Source organism: Physella acuta, unplaced genomic scaffold, assembly GCF_028476545.2.
Source record: "Physella acuta isolate Inbredline_101_S28 unplaced genomic scaffold, ASM2847654v3 ptg000666l, whole genome shotgun sequence".
Taxonomy (NCBI): domain Eukaryota; kingdom Metazoa; phylum Mollusca; class Gastropoda; family Physidae; genus Physella; species Physella acuta.
This window is the reverse complement of record NW_026732185.1, coordinates 114,341-127,111: the sequence shown is the minus strand read 5'-3', so window position 1 is coordinate 127,111 and position 12,771 is coordinate 114,341. Positions and strand designations below refer to the sequence as shown.

At 32.2% G+C, this 12,771-nt stretch overlaps 2 protein-coding genes across 2 annotated transcripts; both read right to left on the bottom strand.

The window, feature by feature from the left end:
- Positions 1-1,814: 1,814 nt before the first annotated feature.
- LOC131948929 (uncharacterized) lies at positions 1,815-5,930 on the bottom strand. The gene is made up of 4 exons (XM_059310657.1): positions 5,694-5,930; positions 2,993-4,147; positions 2,694-2,788; positions 1,815-2,187 (listed from the first exon to the last, which is right to left on the bottom strand). Exons 1-4 carry the CDS (start codon positions 5,749-5,751, stop codon positions 2,008-2,010), a joined length of 1,488 nt encoding a protein of 495 aa, XP_059166640.1. The 5' UTR covers positions 5,752-5,930; the 3' UTR covers positions 1,815-2,007.
- A 1,737-nt stretch (positions 5,931-7,667) lies between these two features.
- Positions 7,668-12,729, bottom strand: LOC131948927 (uncharacterized). The gene is made up of 4 exons (XM_059310655.1): positions 12,685-12,729; positions 10,900-11,705; positions 10,385-10,479; positions 7,668-9,103 (listed from the first exon to the last, which is right to left on the bottom strand). The coding sequence occupies exons 2-4, from the start codon at positions 11,669-11,671 to the stop codon at positions 8,834-8,836; spliced, it is 1,137 nt and encodes a 378-aa protein (XP_059166638.1). The 5' UTR covers positions 11,672-11,705; positions 12,685-12,729; the 3' UTR covers positions 7,668-8,833.
- Positions 12,730-12,771: the final 42 nt, after the last annotated feature.

Below are 12,771 nucleotides of genomic sequence, written 5' to 3'. Positions count from 1 at the left end.
TACCAAACCTTGCCATCTGCAACACAAATAAAAACAATATTAAAGTCCACAGGCAATGCATTTTTTCTTACAAATATGTTATATCAGAAACAATAACAGATGGTAGAGAAAACAATATTAACGTTTTGTTTATTGTTTCCACTGTATTGGGCTAAGCGTTGAACAAATAATTCACTTAATTTATTTACTTTAAAGTGAGACTAGATGAGAAGCGTGTTATAATTAACATTAAAGCAGCTTCAGTATGTGCACATACTGCTTGATTTTAAAGAGGGTTTATGACTCAAACTGTACAGTTTTCATCTGTATAGTCAGTAAAATAATGTGTGTCCAAACAAATACACATCTCATGAAACTTTTAAAATTGAACTACATATTATGCATACAAAAAAATTAATATTATAGATTGTAAAAATAAGTGCGCGCTTGTTTATTTATTATTAAGCAACATTAATATATTTAAAATGAAGATATATTTTACATCTCTGAAACAATTTATGTCTGCTTCACATAATAATTTTCTCAATTAATATGACAAAAACAGAACAGCACTGTTTCCTTACCTTAAAGGCAATTTATCGAAACTTTCTTTACTTTAAGTTCTTTAAAAGTGCTGTACAGTGAACTAACTAACATTTGAAACTTGACTTTAATGAATCCATTACGTATGTAGCTAAACCTAACTTGGAGATAAACTGTCCTAGCTAGACTAGCTGTGCTCCATTGAACAAATCGATCCAATGTCAGCTTTGTCCTGAAAAACTTCGTGAATTTCTCCAGAAAACGTTATCAGCAAAGTTTTCCCGGAATTACTTGCTGTTTTATTCGTGCTGACATTCTAAATTTAGAAAGGAATGTAAACATTAATAATAAAAAAAATTCCTACCATATACAATAATAAAACGTCTACTAAAATAAAAAATAAACTAATACTATTATTAATTTATTTTAATTTTAAAGAAATATCACTTTTTAAAAATAACTTCTAATAAAAACAATAATATAATTACAATAAATTGTAAAATATCGAAATTTCAACCTAATTTCCATTATTAAATTTTTAGGCGAAACATGTTAAAACGTTTCAAATACAATCTCAAACATTATAATATTGAAACATCAAAATACTTGTCATAAGGGTATCTACTTTATTTAAATTTTAGAAAAAAAAACGTAAAGTGAATTAATAACAAATGCAACAAAAAAATTTAATTGCATAGAAGTATTTCTTTAAATAACAAACTAACAATTTTTAATCATGTGGGTAATAAAAGTTGGATGTAGCTTTTTCATAAAACGCAAAAGACAACTTATGTAAATTAGAAAGAAGATGTTTATTTCAATATGCTTTGTGAAAATAATAAATTCAAAATGCAACTTTTTTTTCATTTGATTTTGACTTATAAATTGTATGTACATAAGAATCAAGAGAATAACTATTTTTATATACGAAGTCTACGAAATAAATGTTTATACACCTTTTTTTGTTAAATATGTTAAGAAATAAAATAGTATAACAAAGAATAATAATTGTTCGTTTTATTTTAGTAGATTAGAGGAGTTTCAATAAAGATTGGTACTTTCACTGTCATTTTAATTTGACAATACAATGAGACATATGAACTCATTAACAAAGACATATGAAAGCTTTAATTTTAGATCCACGGTTACAAAAACAATAGGTTTAATTATGTGTGTATATATAAATAAATAAATGTATATATATATTTACATATATATATATATATATATATATATATATATATATATATATATTATTTCCAAAGGTTTTTGAAGAAATCTAGTATATCGAATATTAAAGAAAAATAGAAAACATTATTCTCATTACAGGACAGTTTTACCAAACCAAATTAAAATCTTTACCTTTTTTTCCGTCCCAGATGATCTTCAGCTATGTATTATTGCTTATGTATATAGAGTATATACTTTTAAACATGCAATATTAAGAAAAACGCAACTAAAATATTATAAATGTCTAAAACTAAATTAAATTATTCTACGGTTCATGAAGATTCTATAGGCTTTAGATATATCGTCAATGTAGTAGTTTAATTCCTTGTTGTCGTCCATCTCCTGTCTCTGATCGTCTGGTAACTGGATCTCCAGGTAAAGCTCGGCCTCTGGGATGTTCCTGATTCCTGCAGACATCGCCAGCTCGTGCTTCGTCTGTCAAATAGATACATCCAATATAACTATCGCATTGTTAAGTACTCGTCATTATAAACATTTAAATGTTTATTTTTCAATAGTTGTAATGATGATCTATATGGAAAAAAATCTTTTTAAATTAATTAAAAAATATTAATGAAGTTAAATTATAGTTTTTGTTTGTCTTGTGACAAGCCAAAAAATAACCATAAAATGAAAACGTATGACTAAATTTTAAATTGCGAGACATACAACTACTTTTTTGTTCAGCTTTGCGATATTGTGATTTACGAATAAAAATGTCCTGTTTAATACATAAATGACACAATTTAAGACACAAATTACATAGTTTAAGTCATAAATGACATAATTTAAGTAATGAATGACATAGCTTAAGACATAAATTAAATAATTTAAGACATAAATGACATAATTTAAGATAGAAATGACATAATTTAAGACATAAATGAAATAATTAGAGGCATAAATGATATAATTTAAGAGATAAATAACATCCAACTTACATCAGAAACTTTACGATCGATCTGCCATAGATGACACAGCGATGTCGTATTATCGGGGAAGAAAACTTCACATTCGATTCCCACAAATTCTGTCTCTTTGTGAGATAGATAGAAATTAAAGGAAGTTAGAGGGGAAAGTAATAAGACTGGTCTTGTGGCGAGAATCACATAAGAGTTAAATGATCTAACATGTGTTTTTGTTTTTTAGATGAACCGAAAGACATGTGGATAAAGTGGATTTAGTTTTTTGTAATGTAAAAATACTGTTGATAAATGTAAAAAAAAACTGTAAAACTTACTTGAACCTTTTACAATATCCAAAGCTTTTTGTTCCCAAAAAATATTAATGATTCTTTTATTCAATAAAGTTTGTGAGCTTATTTCGTCCGTGAACATTTTTAAGGTTTCTTCGTGGTTTGATTCATCTTTGCTGTTATTGCTGTTTTCATTGTCCGCGCTTTCTTTCCCTTTTACAGAGTAGAAACTTTTATTTATAATACTTTGGTCATCTGTTACAGGTTCGTGGCTAATCTTTTCTTTTACATTGACCGGGGTTTTAATTTTTATCTTAGTTTTTGAGCTAGAATTTTCATTATAAAATGATGGGCTTTCTTTCTCTACTGACGAACTTGAACTCTCGATTTCTGTCACAGTATTTCGGCATCCGATGTGTAAATTATAAACAGCTCTATCATCTAAAAACTCAGCCGTTATTCCACTATCAATGGTAATTGGTTTGATAGGCGTCCACTTGCCGATAGAAATATGCTTCGACCGGCCATGAGGGTGTGATGCGATGACTGCTAGATCTTTGGGCTCGTTAATTATTTCATGTAACTTTTTGTTCTGTGCGTCGTAGAGTTCTAACATCCCTAGAAGCATGTTCGCCAGTTGTAAGTCCGTCGTTCGGCAAGCAAAAACACACCAATCGTCTTGAACGTTTTTGGAAACAACATGACTGCCTTGTAGGAAAACTATGTCTTTCATATTCGATTCGTCATCGTAAAACAACTTTATCCGAGTCATAGAAGCCTCGAAACAATCAAAGACAACATGGCATGCTGTCATTACTTCTATAGTGGCTGTCTTTTCTACTTTCTGGACACGTTCTTCTAAACCAGAGCAAGTGATACACTTACAGTTTTGAGGATAACTTGTATCGTCAAATCCCACACGAATGACAGTACCTGTGCCTAGCCTGTGTTTTAAAAGTTTTTTGTGCATTTCGTATTTTGGTCGTGATGTACTCAAACCGTTCACGTCGACTAAACATGTTAAAGAAGAGAGTGTTTTGACGCACTGAAAAATTTCTTCTCTACGACAGTCTTCAGGCAAGTCTTGAAGTTTAAACTGTTTCACGGGGATAAAATTACCGTGGTCGTTACCACAATCCCGTATAGTTAATGTGCCCCAGCTGTTGGTTAATTTGGTTTCGAAATTCACTTTAAAATAATCTGGAAATTAGAAATGAAAAAAAGACACTAAAACAAGAAAAATAAAATGTAGTAGTGATTTAAAATTTTATAAAAAGACACAATATTTTTCCATTTTTACTTTCTCGTATAGAGAAAGTCATGTAATCGTGCAAAAAAAAATCGAGATTTTTACAAATCTCGACGTTTTACACCTCACTGATACGGAAAAAAATAATTTTGCAATCTTGTCCGTATGTCTGTGTGTCTGTGTGTCTGTCTGTCTGTCTGTCTGTGTGTAAACACGATAACTTGAGTACCGTTACAACTAGGTTGATGAAATTTCATACATAAGTATTTTATCAAAATCGTAGATCCTGATCAACTTTTGAGCGATTTCCTATAACTGAAAGTGGTACTTTTTCTACTTTGAATTTTTCAAAAGCCTATAACTTGAGTACAATTTAGGATAGATAAATGAAATCTCACATGTAAGTAAAAGATCTAATTCTCTACCTTATGTCAAATTTTGAGTAATTTCCGTTAACCGGAAGTACTAATTTACGCTATTTTCGATTTCTCAAAAAAGCATGTAAATTTATAAAGTACTAATAATATTGCGCAAAGGTGCGCAATATTATTAGTACCTTTGCGAATGGAGCAGAGCTAGAAGAGGTCGAAGACTTTAAGTACCTCGGCAGCTATATATCAGCAAATGGCAGCATGGAGAAAGAAATTGCCACCAGAATAGCAATGGCAGCACAAGCTTTCAACAGACTTGCTAAGATCTGGAAATCATCCTCACTGCAGCAGAGAACTAAAATAAGGACCTATAAGTCTAATGTACGTTCTGTACTCCTCTATGCTGCAGAGTCATGGAAACTAAACAAGAAAGTAGACAGCCGACTCAGAGGCTTTGAAAGAAGATCCCTCCAACGCATCCTCAGGATAAAGTGGGACGACAAAGTCCCGAACAAGGAAATATGGCGAAGGACAGGATTAAACGACATTGTCTCAGAAGTTAGAACGAGGAGATGGAGATGGCTGGGCCATGTCCTACGCATGAGCAAAAAAAGACTCCCCAACATGGCGCTGAAGTGGAACCCACCCGGAAAGAGAAGTAGAGGAAGACCACTGGGAACATGGAGGAGGGAGATGGAAGAAGAAGTACAGGCTACTGGCAAAACCTGGCATGAACTAAAGTGGCTCGCCCAGGACAGGGTGGAATGGCGGAGATTTGTTGTTGCCCTATACTCCACAGGGAGTGATGAGGATTAAGTAAGTAAGTAATAATATTGCGCACTATTATGCACATTATGTTTTGGCGCGCAATTCTTTTTCTATGAGATTCTATTCTATTTTTAAAAGTTTAAGTAATTAAAAATCATGTGTTAAATGTGTTAAAGTAAATCCCTTCCAACACTAAAATTAAGAACGATGAAGAAGAAGTAGAGACCTTTTTTATATATCTAAATAATTCAAATGCATATCAAACTTACGGTACTAAAAATGTGTTGGCCTAAAATATTAATTATAAATTTCAACCTTTTTATGAAGAAATGCTTCCTAAAGAACAGTGTTATTTTACCTTTATCACTATCAGTAATTTTTTTTTCTTCTTCTATCCTAGAAATAGTATTTCCCATATTTTAATTTTATAATTATATAATTTATGCTTGATGTTTCAGTCTAAACTATGAACCCATAAATTGATTTGTCATGTAAAAACTCCTATTTCAAAATCACCAATGAGAAGGCTACACGTTAAGATAAAAATAAATTAAATGAATGAAAGATAGATAGATAATCAACGTTCGCCTTTGTACACATCTGTTTGGGTATTCCCGAAACAAATTATTGGATCTGCAGCACATAAAAAGTTTGAATCAGACTCATGCATGGAATTATTTTTTCTTAACATAAGTCATTTTTCTATAACTAAAAGATAGTATAGGCCTACATTTTAAGGATTAGTAACTATTTAAAATTGTTTATGTATTGTTGTTCTATTTTATGTTTGTATCCCGTCTATTCATTGTGTCTATGTTAACGTGCATGTTTCTGGAAATAATTTTTTTAAATCTCATTAGTTTTTTCTAGTTTTCGAGCCATGTTTTGAAAAAAAAAATACTTTTTAGAGGAGCTAATCTATTCGTAATGGACTTGACCGAGTTGACGAGAATACTTCCATCATTATTTTTAATGTGGTTACAAATCGTGCTCAATAGTGATAAAAAAATTCAATTCAGAAATTTAATATTTTTTAGAATCTATGTTATAAAAATCCATATAACTTGAAAATAATTTTTGGCGTTTAGAGCTAATTTCTATTTATTTTCATCAAGTCTAAGTTATAAACTGAAGTTTCACTTTCGTTATACAAACATTGAGTCGTATTAAGTATCGTGTATCAGTATTTGTGTTGTAAACCTTTTTTATTATTTATTATTTTATTGTTGTATTCTTCTTGTATATTTTATTAAACTTCATAGTATTAGTAGTTCGAATCCGGGTTCAAGTCAGTAGACCGCCGCTGAGTCCACCCAACTCATAGTGCTGACCACACTATCTCTTCATATGCCGTCAGGTTTAAAAGGGAACTTTACTATACTTTATCATCCAAAAACAGATTGTAATTTTATCTATTATTTTTAAGCATTGTAATATTAGAGTTTTTGAATCTATAATCTACTTCTCTGTGTGTTAGCTACATGTTTACCATTCATCAACGATAATTTAAAAATACACCGTGGTTAATCCAAGAATTGATTTTTTTGTTGACTTTTACCTTACAAGTTGAGCAGCGGCACTAATGAATAACCCATCGCTCACAGCTTTCATCCATACACATATTTACAGCAAGGGTTCTTAAAATTTTTGGAGACCGAGCCCCATCAGTTCCATATGCACATTCACTGAACCCTTCTAGTTCTATTGTCCAAACTGACATGGTCCCATCATGAGTTATTTAAGTCGGGCGTGTCTTAGGCCTAACTTTAACCGAACTCCTGAGACTGACTCACTAAACCACTGGGGCTTGATCGAAACCAGGTTAAGAACCATTGATATGAAACAAGGGATTTGACCATCAATCCTCATTATAATCCCAGTTTATTATAGTATATATGGCTCTATATTCTAAAAGACCATTGGATGATGTGTATTGGAAAAGTAAGTCTGAGTGGTAAGGTGAGAAGAGCTAGATGTTGCCCATGTAATAGACCCCATCTCTCCTCACAGCTGATAGACTCAAGGGACAGGACTTTACCTGTAAGCCTACACCTTGGAATCAGCTGTGCCGTTGGAGGTGCCGAAAGGAAACAGAGTTGGAAATCCTATCACCTAAGGGGCTTCATTCTTGTATTATTTCGGAGTTTTCTCTCCTAGATGGGTTGCTGGCCGCAGCTGGCGAGCCTCATCTTCCCGAGGTTTCGAACTCGAGAATTTGCTAAAGGAAACTATACATTATTTAACAACATTAACATAACTTGAACGCAATCAGCATTATGCAACTTTAAATAAAAAGAAGAAAAGACGTTTAAATTTTTTGTTTCAATTAATCAATTTATAATCAGCAAGTACACAAATGTGTAAACATTGTACTAAAGTAAAGTGGTACAGTGCTTCTATGTAAAATGTGTTAAATACTGTTTTTTGTAATTTAGCTAATTTTATTTCATTGCAACTTGAATAGCCTTATAATTTGCATCTAACTAAGCTGTGGTAGATTGGGCCGTTCTATTATACACTGACGCAGAAGCCACGTTGATTGTATAGAGATCTTTTATTCAGCCACCATGACGGAAACAGGAACAGGGAGTCACGAGATATAAACAAGGGACATCACCCAAAACAACATTACAAATATAAGACTAATACGAGAAGAGTGAGTTCCCTTGACTTCACAATTCTCAATATATTACATAAGCATTGCTTAAATTTCCAGTTTCATATAAGGACTGGATGAAAACATTTGTTGTGTGAAATACGAAGGTTGACTGTACAGGGAATAAGAATTAATTACCTTTTAATTACGTTTAGATAATAAGAAAGCGATAATATCGCAGGTGCTAAAAAAGAAGTTTCAATGTCGTACTTAAGAAACTATCTGAGCCAGATAAAATCTTAGTATGTAAATGTGTATAATATATTATCAATGGTAGCCTATATAACTAAATGTTTTGTAACTCACAATTTTTTTAAAAGTAAAATGTTCTTAACTTTTACACTTTTTAAAGAAACGCGCTTTAAAAAAAAAGTTTGTGATTGATCTCCTGTCTCCTTACCAATACACAAATTATATTTATTCACAAAAAAATATTGCACAAAGTGCCGAAGAATCAAATCGTCCATACATGCCGTCAGGCTGTTTAAGACGAATGTTACACCTCTCTATCATCGCTAGCTGACTAGAATAACTCAAAGAAAAAATAAGCAGTTTTCCAACATTTCTTGCGTGTTCAATATGTTACATAAATGCTAATCTCACACTTTCGTAACCCACTACCCCTTGTCATACATCGTCACTAAATTCCACCCTCACCCCAAACCCTTCGTCTATTTAACATTCATGAACGACTAATAAGCAATGGAAATAAACGCGTTATAGTTAGTTTATGTGCACTTCTAAGCATGTGGTAAGCAAAATATAGTTAAAATATCGATTTTAATCTGAGTAATGAGCCATATTTGAAAAAGAAATTTAGGCAAACAAAAAGTTGGGATTAACTAAACGTTGATTTGACGTAACCTTCCAACAACGGTTTCATGTGTTGAGCTGAGATGATGCATCGGAATTTTTTTATCCACGTTATCGAAAACTGGTACTTTCACTTTCATGCGGATTCGAAAAGCCTGACACAAAGCATCCCAGTAGTAGTCCAGAGTTTGGTTGTCGTCCATCACCTGAGTCTCTTCACCAGGTAACTCTATCTCCAGGTACAAATCTTCTTCTTGAAAGCCTCGTAGTCCGCCTTTCACGAAAAGTTCATGTTTCGTCTACAATTTGAAAAAAATGTTATCAAGATGTAATCAAAATGTAATCAAAATGTAATCAAAATGTAATTAAAATGTAATCAAATTGTAATCAAAATGTAATCAAAATGTGATCAAAATGCAATCTAAATGCAATCAAAATGTAATCAAACTTAAATCTAAATGTGCTTAAAAGGCATTACGAAACAATAATCTCTACATATAATTCTCTTCTGAGAGACGCTAGAAAACAAGCTGTAAGCGCGCTCCCTACCGCCCCCACCCCTACAAGGTCTGGTGAGCTGTGGTCACGTAGACTATAGTTCAAAACCTCCCCCCCCCCACCCACCACTTTTCTCATTTCTCTCTTTGGCCTGTTTGTTTACCTACAACAACAGGTTTGAACATATTTGAACTCCCTTATAAGAACCTTTGTAATAAATTGTTGACCTTTAAAAAGAAACTCCCACTGTAACTCCACACCCCAGCACGCGACTAGAACACACCTTTCCCCCCCCCCCCCCCGCCCCAGCTCAGCCGCTGACAAAAGTTTTTGTTTACTTGCACAGGCTATAGTTCATGACCTCCCCCCCCATCCATCCACCCTATGTGAAAAACCACACCTAACGCACCCACCCCTCTTCAAATTCTAACCCCGCTAGACAACTGTCCCTACGACAATTATTCTTTTCTCACCTCCTTAATATGGAGATCCGGGTGCAAATAAGTATAACGACCCCGAGTCCATCTAACTACATACAACTACATAAAAATGTCACTGTAAAAAATATATTCTTCTAAGAAATGTAAGCCAGCTTACTGGAAATATGTTGTCTTTCCACTTTCTTTACATTTACTTATTTACTCAAAGAAAAGTTAAACAAGTCACTGTAAATAAGTTGAATTAATTTTTGTGTGTGTATATAATTAATATATATAATTAATATATTTTTCAAAGAAATGCCAACCAGCGTCATGTAAAAATGTTGTATCTCCACCTTCTTATTGTATATGATTAACATATGTACTTATTCATTCAAAGTTATGTAAACAATGTTACTGTAAATATTTTGCTTTTTGTTTTATGGAAAATAAAATTATTTTTAAAAAAAAAACACTGATAGTATTTTAAAGCAAACATTTTTTCAGCATTGGTACTGTCGAATTCACAAATTATGAATTACTGAAAAGTAGAAAATAAAACAACTAAATAGCGGCGTATGATATGCCGCGGGTCGGCTCGTAGTAATTATTTAACAAAAAAGTATTAAATTATTACTTGTTATTTTATTTATAACAACTCACATATTTAACCAACTGATCCATCTGCCAAATGGGGTAAAGCAAGGTCGTATCATCGGGGTACACGATTTCACATTCAACACCGACTTCATCTGAAACTGTGCGTGAAAAGCAAATGTATGGTTAATAATGATAAATACGTACAGCGTAAGGTTAGCACACACAAAAATATAATCTTTCGATGTCAACTATACTGATATTAAACAAAAGTAAACAATTAAGTTTAATCAGTGGCGTAGCCAGGAATTGGTCATGGGAGGGGTTCAAATATTTCTCCATATGGATAAAATCACATATATATATATATATATATATATATATATATATATATATATATATATATATATATATATATTTATTTATTTATTTATTTATTTATTTATTTATTTATTTATTTATTTATTTATCTATTTATATATATATATATATATATATATATATATAGGGGTCTGGGTCCATGTGTCCATAACCACCCCTATCCCCCCTTGCCTACGCCACTGAGTTAATATTTCACTTACTTTTTCCAGTGACAATATCCGGCCAAATAAAATGCATTGTATAAGTCATCTGGTGACCAGAAAAAGCAGAAGTGATCGTTAAGCCGTTGCCAATGACAACAAATCTCGCTGGCTCGCTCACTGCATAAGTCCCTATAGAGACGTGCTTGGGCCCACCGTGTGGGTGGGACACTACAACTGCCAGATCTGACGGCCCAGGTAATACTTTCTTAATTTTTTTCTGCAGACTTTCGTGTTTTTTCACCTGTGCTTCAAGTTTCCTTGCAAGTTTTAGATCGCCTGTTTTGCAGATAAAGATGCACCAGTCTTCGTTTTCGTTTTTAGCAACGACGTGACTTCCTTTCAAAAATTGCACCATTTTTCTTGACGAATCGTCATCGTAGAAAAGTTCCACCTTTGTTCTGGAAGCTTCTTCATCGTTACCAACAACATGGTAGGCTGTCGTTATTACAACACTTGCAGTTGTTTTCCTTGTCCATTCGAAATAGATATTGAAAATGCTGATCAAAGCACTAATGATTGAAATGCACTTATGTTGATAGCACACATCTGACACTGTGCCTGTCCCAACCTTTTGACCATAACCAATTTTATTGGTTTCGTGATGTCTGTCTTCCGATTGTACAAGTACTCTGACTGTTAAATGTGACAGAGATTTTATACCCTGAAACACCTCCTTCTTTTGATATCTCCGTGGTAGATCTTCTATTTTGAACTTCTCCATTGGAATAAAGCCCTCGTGATCATTTTTACACGATTTTGTAAACAGCATTATAAGGATTTTCCTTTTAGAACTCAGAGACTAACTGCAATAGGGAAAAAAATGAAAGTTTAATATTAAGCGTTTAATTAACCTATCTTTGAAACCAAATCAATAATCTAATTTTCAAAAGCTACATTTGTTGATAAATAAAATTTTCAACTCACCTTAATTGCATTTCTACTTAGTAAATTAGTTTATTATTACAATGTTTGGAATCAGTTTTTGTGATAAGTCAAGACCTATAGCACAGAGATTTGATACTATCATTCTAAACATTCTGCACTTCTTACTCAAAAAGGGCATTGATTTAAAAATTATACTTTTCAACTTCACATATTTCTATATATCTACTGCCTGAATACACTGGAAGTGCCATTCTAACCCTGGTATATAAGAATATACGAGAAAATTTATGGGAGCTCAGTCCTTCTTTATTTTAAGTCTAAGGAATGTGTTTCATTAATACCATTTTAATATGCAACCTTCTAATTATAAGCAGTTGCTGCATTATCCCATAAAATTAATACAAAAATCATTTTGTAAATTTTATGTATGTTCAGTCTGTCAAGTAGAATGGTTGCAATATTATTCTTTGTAAATAGAATAATATAATGTGTTGATTTCGGGAATTCCCATTCTTCTTCGGTAGACCACAGTTGATTAAAAGTCATACAATTTTAAATAAGCATATTTTAATAATATAAAATCGAATATATTAATTTAATGCAAAACACATGACTCACATTCTCCCCCCCCCCCCACACACACACACATAAACAATGTAATACAAAAATTATTATACAACTGCTAAATAATAATTAATAAGCCTAATAATAAAAAAATAAGCTTTTATGTTAGTCCGTGTCATTGTCAATTTATTGTCAAAAAATACTAATTTCTAATCATAAACTTTAATGATGCCGATTTAACAATATTTATGAACAAATATTTTGTAACAATGTTTACAAAATGTTGCTATTTAGCAGCCCTAACCTTAAATTTTTAGTAATTTACACGCCTACCTCTAATTTGTTAATGTTGCAATTGAAATATATAAACGGATATTCCCGTTAAAGTCTAATTTACGAGAATTTACTGAAAGAGATTTT

Bases quoted from the DNA above. Each gene is read 5' to 3' on its own strand.
- LOC131948929 (XM_059310657.1), bottom strand. From the start codon at position 5,751: ATGGGAAATACTATTTCTAGGATAGAAGAAGAAAAAAAAATTACTGAT. The intron at 4,148-5,693 runs GTAAAATAACAC...TCTAATTTCCAG, and splicing joins AATTACTGATAGTGATAAAG to ATTATTTTAAAGTGAATTTC. The intron at 2,188-2,693 runs GTAAGTTGGATG...TCTATTTGACAG, and splicing joins TCGATCGTAAAGTTTCTGAT to ACGAAGCACGAGCTGGCGAT.
- LOC131948927 (XM_059310655.1), bottom strand. From the start codon at position 11,671: ATGCTGTTTACAAAATCGTGTAAAAATGATCACGAGGGCTTTATTCCA. The intron at 10,480-10,899 runs GTAAGTGAAATA...TTTCACGCACAG, and splicing joins GGATATTGTCACTGGAAAAA to TTTCAGATGAAGTCGGTGTT. The intron at 9,104-10,384 runs GTGAGTTGTTAT...TTCAAATTGTAG, and splicing joins TGGATCAGTTGGTTAAATAT to ACGAAACATGAACTTTTCGT.